This window comes from Suillus subalutaceus (genome assembly GCF_016647625.1).
Source record: "Suillus subalutaceus strain FC151 chromosome Unknown DFJ58scaffold_47, whole genome shotgun sequence".
In the NCBI taxonomy this organism is placed as follows: domain Eukaryota; kingdom Fungi; phylum Basidiomycota; class Agaricomycetes; order Boletales; family Suillaceae; genus Suillus; species Suillus subalutaceus.
In genome coordinates, this window is record NW_024540296.1 from 239,665 (window position 1) to 247,391 (window position 7,727).

At 50.3% G+C, this 7,727-nt stretch overlaps 3 protein-coding genes across 3 annotated transcripts; 1 reads left to right on the forward strand and 2 right to left on the reverse strand.

Moving 5' to 3' along the window:
• Positions 1 to 450: 450 nt before the first annotated feature.
• DFJ58DRAFT_659837 (PAS domain-containing protein) lies at positions 451 to 2,832 on the forward strand (the record flags this gene model as incomplete). The annotated part of the gene is made up of 2 exons (XM_041382112.1): positions 451 to 569; positions 621 to 2,832. 2 exons carry the CDS (start codon positions 451 to 453, stop codon positions 2,830 to 2,832), a joined length of 2,331 nt encoding a protein of 776 aa, XP_041244357.1.
• Positions 2,833 to 3,383: 551 nt separating this feature from the next.
• On the reverse strand, positions 3,384 to 3,817 carry DFJ58DRAFT_841101 (uncharacterized protein; the record flags this gene model as incomplete). Its single annotated transcript, XM_041392672.1, has 2 exons — positions 3,384 to 3,641; positions 3,761 to 3,817. The coding sequence occupies 2 exons, from the start codon at positions 3,815 to 3,817 to the stop codon at positions 3,384 to 3,386; spliced, it is 315 nt and encodes a 104-aa protein (XP_041244358.1).
• A 1,692-nt stretch (positions 3,818 to 5,509) lies between these two features.
• DFJ58DRAFT_785908 (mitochondrial branched-chain alpha-ketoacid dehydrogenase kinase-domain-containing protein) lies at positions 5,510 to 7,517 on the reverse strand. The gene is made up of 8 exons (XM_041390063.1): positions 7,386 to 7,517; positions 7,247 to 7,324; positions 7,083 to 7,198; positions 6,815 to 7,026; positions 6,520 to 6,758; positions 6,395 to 6,456; positions 5,902 to 6,339; positions 5,510 to 5,848 (listed from the first exon to the last, which is right to left on the reverse strand). The coding sequence occupies exons 1-8, from the start codon at positions 7,459 to 7,461 to the stop codon at positions 5,738 to 5,740; spliced, it is 1,332 nt and encodes a 443-aa protein (XP_041244359.1). The 5' UTR covers positions 7,462 to 7,517; the 3' UTR covers positions 5,510 to 5,737.
• Between the last annotated feature and the right edge of the window lie 210 nt (positions 7,518 to 7,727).

Consider the following 7,727-nt stretch of genomic DNA (forward strand, 5'->3'; position numbering starts at 1 on the left):
CAAACGGGAAGGTGTTTGTCGTTGTACTGCATTGTAGGTACACCTATCGTGTGATTTGTAATATGAAATGAGTGGAGTTAAACGTGGATTACACGAAGCGTTGGTGAGGTAAACTTAATGTTTGCAGTAGGTAAAAAGCAGACCGTTGACGGCGGCCAGCCGGCTTTATAACGTTAGACTAACGTGAATTAAAGCACCCAGCATCCAAAGGTGGATGCTTCAACACTTCTTCTAAGTACCAACCCCCAAAATCGACTTTTAAGTTCTACTCCTCTTGGATGATCTTGTTGCAGACCGCCCACCATGCCTTTTGAGCGATATTTAGCACATGATGAGCCGCAGCGGAGTCAGCAGTACTCTAATCACTACGGCGATTACAACGATGGCCACTATAATGTTGATGACGGTCATGCTTACTCTAATGGGCTTCAGTTTCAGATACCTCAGTTCATGTACAATGGACCTCCAATATTAGCCCCAGGTGGTGGTGCGGAGGTCCTACCAGCTGGTCTTCTTGACAGTCCAGGTTCGTTCGCATCATCCTGGTTTGCAAACAATGGCTTTGCCCCGTGAGTACAAATAATACCTGTGATATCCTCTAATGCTCATTTTTCGTATAGTTTTCGTTCTTCTTCTCGGTCGAGGCACCCTGTGAGCGTCGAGGCAGCATCTGGTGCTAGTAATGCGCAATCGAGCAATTGCTACGATGCCTATTCGAATGTACCTCATTCTATACCGTATCCCCAAGTCGACTACCCTCACCCACCCCCACCACCTCCAATCCAAACTACCTTGAATTCCTCTTTTACAGCTGCAGACATCCTCAAATTTAATGCTGCAACTAGCTTCTCTGCACCATCCCCCCTAGGTCTTCCTGTTTACTCCTCCTCTGGTTTCGACCTCCTTTCCCTCCTCTCTCGCGTAGTCTCCCGTCCCCACCCAATCGTCGTCCTCGGTCCCGTCGACAGTTCTTGCTCCTTTACTGTCGTCGATGTTCGTCGCCATGACTGTCCCATCATCTACGCCTCCCCCACCTTCTATCGCCTCACAGGCTATGCTGAGCACGAGGTTCTCGGTCGCAATTGTCGCTTCTTGCAGTCCCCCGATGGAAACGTACAAAAGGGCGAGGAGCGTCGCTTCGTCGCACCAGATGCTGTGGCGCATTTGAAAAAATCTCTCTCTGCGGACAAGGAGTGCCAAACTAGAATCACCAATTACCGCAAAGGCGGACAGCCCTTCACCAATCTCGTCACTGTGATTCCCCTCAGGGGTGGCATATCAAACCGTCCAGAAGAAGCGGACGAGGTCGCCTATCACGTCGGTTTCCAGGTCGATCTTACAGAACAACCCAATGCGATTCTGCAGAAACTGCGCGATGGGAGTTACATCGTCAATTACACCGTGGGCGCAGGCGCACCGGTGCCATCCCCGCTCGGGCCTCCATCCAGAGGTCGACTTGCCTTGCCGTCAAATAGCGTACTGAGCAAAGAATTGCGTAGTCTGATCACAGACGCCAAATTCACCTCATCGGTCCCCCTCTCCACAAGTGTCAATATCCCTCCATCTACAGCCACCCCTGACAAACCTGACACTCACGACGGCAACCAGCTCCTGCACATGCTCCTCCTCGAAAAATCCCCCGACTTTATCATCGTTCTCAGCCTCAAAGGCGCCTTTCTCTACGTCGCCCCGAGTGTGCGCCTTGTCCTGGGATACGAACCCGAGGAGCTCGTCGGAAAGAGCATATCTGACTACTGCCATCCTGCAGACCTCGTCCCACTCATGCGCGAGCTCAAAGAGTCCTCTATTACGCCCAATACCCCATCAGCCGACTCCACTTCCCCAATACCACCTAGCTCACTAAATCTACCCAGCCAACCCAAAATAGTCGACCTCCTCTTCCGGGCCCGTGCCAAATCCTCTGAATACGCTTGGATCGAGTGCCGGGGACGCCTCCACGTCGAACCTGGTAAAGGTCGCAAAGCCATCATCCTCTCCGGTCGTGGCAAATGGATGCCCTCGCTCAGCTGGCGCTCGATCGCCCATGCTGGCGGGCTTGGCGAACAGGAGGTATGGGGCATGGTGAGCGCAAACGGGACCGTACTCGTCACCAGCGCCAGCGTTCGCGATATCCTTGGATGGAGCGTTGGTGAGGTTATCGGCAAGTCTCTGGGTGCGATGGTCATTGGTGGGGATCGAGGTCGTGTGGAGGCGGCGATTCAACGCGCCAATGGAAATGAGACGCAGATACGTGGACACGCGGGGAGCGAGCCGTCTGCAGTAGTATGCATGATGCTGCGTAAAGATCGTGGCACAGTGCACGTGCGGCTCGTAATCTACTGTCCACCCATCCCAATCCTAAATTCGACGCCCTCCCAAGCGCCCTCCCCATCACTTGCTCACCCGCTCGTCATACAAATCACGATACTCAGTAACTCAAGCAGCTCCAATACGCTGGTTCACGCTGAGGCTAATGATATATTCGATGAGCTAGATACCGCGCGGGGAAGTAGTTGGCAGTATGAGCTGCAGCAGTTGCGGTTTGCGAATCAGAGGTTGTATGAGGAAGTTGATGCGTTGGAGGTGCGTGGGCCGGAACACCACCAGGAACAGCAGCACCAACAACACCAACAACACCAACAACACCATCAGCAGCAATACCAGCATCTGACGTTGGTCCACCCACATGATAGTGCCGACTGGTCGACGCTCATGGGTAGCCACACGAGCCCTGCGTTGTCGTCGTCATTGGCACACATGAATCCTGCAATCCACATACCCGCTTCGACATCGCTCAAGCGTACATGGCACTCTGAGGACGGGCCTGGGTGAGACAGATTTTGTTAGTTTTCTCTCTTGGTTCCCATTCGGACACTGTCAATACCCCCCTGCTTGGCTCTTTTCTAATCATGTTTCTCGCATCGCACACGCTATCGCCACACCCCAACATCGCTATACATGCATGCTACATGTAAACATCTGTACGTTGTCCGACAAGCTCTGCGTGATGCTGTCCTTGTATATGAGTACTTTCATCTTCATGGTTTTTTATTTTTTTTTGCATTTCGATTTGGCTGTGGTATCGTGTACATTGTACTAATAACACAGTGTCATAAGGTCTGGGCTCTGGTCCCGAGAACGAGCCAGTCAGTCACAGTCAGAATCGAGTAGAAACTTTGCACATGGTGTACATCGGCTCCTCTAATATGATCAACCCCGGGAGCACGGACTGCCAGGCTTGCTACTGCTCGAAAGTCTATTGATATGGATTCATACATCCGTTCCACACTAACGCTTCCATAGATATCAGCTCCAAACCACCTCCCGAATGCCTCGTACGCTGTCCCACACCGGTCAGTGCACGCCCCCGACAAACGCGCATGCTACCCACTAATCTCGACAACGGCACCCCATGTACCCAAAATATCGGAGCCTGAAAATCCTGATCGATGCTCTGCTAGGCTCTGCCCCGTCAGCGCCGTCACGGTCGTGTGCATTACATGTAAGTCCAAATGAGGGGGAATGGTGCTACGCGAGATTCCCCCGCCCTTGTCGGTGAATTTGATGGGGGTATCTTCCTTGCCCCTCGACAACGGCACGAGGGGTGTTTTTGAGCTCAGGAGATGCGCAAGAGGTGCGGCCTACGATGTATACGACTGTTCTACTAGTATGTTGAATTTATTTTCCACCTGGATGCTTGTGCGAAAGACTCATAGATCTAAAGATTCTCCAGGTTCAGTTTGCAAGATCTTGCACATACCAGTAAGGACTGCATGATCCCCCCAGTCAGTTCAACGCACAGCCATGGCATTGGCATGAATTACCAACATGGAGAATACTTAATTATGGCAGGCGGCAATACGACAATGACGCAGCCAGTGCACATATGTGATTCGGTCCTCAAAGTCTCAAGTGCGTGAAACAGATCGTCTGTATTTATATGTCTACCTCTTATTCCAACGATAAATTTTTCTGAATGATCTATTAGTAGCGAGAGTCAACTTAATCAATGCAGGCTGCAGACCCCGTAATTGTTCTTTTCCTCATGGTACGTTCTTTTCGCTTCTACATGACAGAACAAGTCGACAGGTTGAAGGTGGGCCTCTTGTTCGCGTTTGGCTGGTCTCAATTCACTGAAGGCTTTCTTTCACATATACTGAGGTAGGTTCTACAAAAGATCGCTCTGTAGAAGCCGGTTATCAAGTTACAGGTTATCCCGACTCATGACGTTTTCTGGCTGGTGGCTTTGGCGCTGCGGGGACTTGAACCTTACCTCATGTCGGAACCGAACAGGGGAGGATCCGGGAAGCCGATTGGAAAAGAACTTAAAGGGCATAAGTATGTAATCCCTGGTTCAGGACCTCATTTCGTCTGAGTATTCATGCTCAGGCGTGAGCCCTTCCTCACCAGAATTGTTGTCATACAGTTGCCGCGGGCTCGATATCACAGCTAGCTTATGGATATCGTTGATTGTTTCCGGTTGAACTGGAACGAGAAGGCGGCTTGTCTGCCACTAGGGTTGACCGGCAAAGTGAACCACATGTTGGATGTATCCGAGATTTCGATGAGGTGTGTGATACGATCAGCTTTGACGAAATATTCCTGCTTGACATATAAGCCGCATCTGTTATCACTCTTATCATTGTCGCCTGCTGCGTGATTCTCTACGCGCATGGACACCAGGTGCATGGCGAAGGACATTTCAGATTTACAACAGGTGCACAGACCTGAGGCCTGGTGGTTGGCACGACGCGGAATGCCATTTGATTGTTGGAACTTGTATCGTCCTTCCAAGATGACTGGGCTAGTGATGTCAGATGATTTCAAACGTACACGGATCAAGGTATGTCGAGAACCCTTCCGGCGGACGTCGTCACGCAATCTATTCCTGTATTTCTCTTTCAATTAGTCGGCAGATCCTTGAATTATATTCAAGTGCTCGTCACAAGTCCTGCAAATGTGATCGCGGGTTTGACGTCTGCGGCCTGTTTCCAAATTGCAAGTTCGTCTGCGTGGAACCCCTGCCGATTCGGGTCCCCGGGGGAGTGTCTTCAAGGCCACAAGCAGTACAGCGTTGCTTTTAATCTCGATGAAAAGGGGCTTGTGATCGTATGTATGGCCGGACGCACATGGCCAGCCACACCGGTTCTGCGTTGTCGATGTGTGACACTCTGAGGACAGTCTGATCAGGTCCACGCAGATTTTGTTAGTATCCTGAGGCTAGCGCTCTTGATTCCCACATGGAATCCATCGCACATCGCTATCAGTGCTACACGCATGCAAAATCATGTAGACATCTGTACGCAGCCCGACAAGCTCTGCTTTGTGCTATCACTGTACTTTTGTGGTACCGGCACCCTTTGGATTATTCTTTCTGCATCTCGATTCTGCTATTATATACAGTACAATGTACAACGTCTCAGCAACACATTGGCCGACCGATACAGACGACAGACACGAAATATCGAGTGCCAGATCTCTTCCTCCCCATGTCAACTCCTCAACGAAATAGTGTTTGTTGTATTCCAATTTTCGATTCTGCTATGTTACTAATGTAAATATATACATTGCATTAATGATGCCGTGTCATAAAGCTTGTGAAACAGTCGTCTGTCTGGTCCCGAACGAGCCGGTGAACTACAGTCAGTACTTGTCGAGTGGATCTACTAGTAGGTCCCTCCCTATATTGTGTACATAGCTCTTCTACCGCAAATATGATCAATCAGATGCACGCGGATCATGGAAGAGGCTCCCGGCTACTCGAAAGCCTATTGAGGTGGATGTATACATCCGTCCCGTACCCCTCCATAGATATCAACCTCAAATCGCCTCCAAAATACCTCGCATACTGTCAACAATACATATCAGCGCAAAACCCCGACAAACGCGCACGTCACTCACCAATCTCGACAATGGCAGTCCATACCCAAATCCTGCCATCGGAGCCTGAAAATCGCTAGCCTGAAAGTCTTGATCAATGCTCTGTCCCGACATAGTCGTATACATGTATGTCCAAATGAGGGGAATGGCGCTACGCGGGATTCCCCCGCCCTCATCGGTGATTTTGATGGTGATGTCCTCCTTGCCCTCAACAACGATGACTTTGATGGGCGGGTATGGTTTTTCGTCTTGTGCATCGTGGCCGAAGCGGTCGACGACGGCACGAAGGGAGTTTTTGAGGAGCTCGAAACAGATGTGGGAGAGATGGCCTGGGACATAAGGGAAGATGAGGTTGGGAGGGCAAATGAGCTGAACAGGGGGGCCTTTGAACATGGCGTAGTGTTCCTCGCAGACGAAGCGGGCATTTTCGATGGCTTCCTGTACGATATCGTGTACATTCTGCGGCGAAGGAAGGGTGTTAGTGAATGGGGAAAGACAGAGAACAGCAACGTACAGCTTTAGTGCAGATGATGCCTACATAGTCTTTGTGTGGCTGTTGCGTGTTTAGTGCGACGTCTGAGGAAAAGCAACGGAGATGAGATGAGACAATGATAAGGAGAAAAACTAAGAAAAACTAACGTTGGCCGATCAAAAAGCGGATACCAATACGGCTCATGTAGAATCTATCAAGCCAAGCCTGTATATCAAGGCCAATGTTCTTTGCGTTCTGACTGCGCTTCCATTCTAGGACGCCCTGTGCGACTGTTGTGACTGTAGGGTCGTGCCTGCGTTTGATGGCCTCGAGCATGCGGGTGAAACGGGCATTATAGTCGAGAACGGAGGGTGGCCAGTCGATGGATGATGACTTTGCGTAATATCTTGTACTAAGTGAGCATGGTATGCATGGATTGTAGGGGGATAAGGGGGTACGAACCTGCGTTCCAAAGGGACCCTGAGCTTGACGTTACCGATGCCGTTTGCATTGCCCTTGAGACGGGATAAGTTGAAGAGAGGGTGATCGTGGTCCTGGAGGGCGGCAAGACTTGGGTTTGGGGTACTGTCAGGTAAGAAGATATCCTGGCCTGTCGAGCAAAGCTGCTGGCGAAGGTGTTGTGGGAGATGGACGGGAGGAAAGCTGATGAGTTCCTGTACAAGATCCGGTGAGAAGAAGTGGAGATAAAAGAAAATGGGCTACAGCGGACCTCGAAGGACTGAGCATACCAATTCTTGACCTTTCGTATGGAAGGCATGTCACTGAGATTGTGGGGGAGTTCATCGAGCTCCTTGACACGATGCGCAAGGCGGACGGGCAGCTCTTCTGACCATGATGTCAGAGTTAGTCGAACCTAAACAGAGATTAAGTTACCTGCAAGGAACTGGCTGGCCTTAAGGAGAGTTCCCTGACTTGGATGTTGACCGAAGAGCACCATTTGCTGCAGCGAGACTGTAGATTATAAAAATTAAAGATCCGGGGCAATGGGTTATGAGGATATCAGATGACATACCGCCCGTCTGAGGAAAGCTTGCAAAGTGGTGAATCTTGTCCCATAGGGCTGGAGAGATTCGAAAAGCAGCAGACATGGCATCGACGAGTGTTAGCTCAAGTAGTAGTTGAAGCGTTTGATGTAGCAGGTTCAAGTACTTAACACAAATGGATATGACTCGGATTCATTCCTCGGTCTTTAAATCATCCGGATCGCATTGTTTGCATGTGAATTTCATTTCAGATCGAGTCTAAGTCAATTATCTAAAACAGCGGCTGTGAGCCTCACCACTAGAGGCTAGCCACCAACGGCCAAGTCCACTCATAAGTACAGCCCTACATCAATAGGCTCGTCGATAGGCTC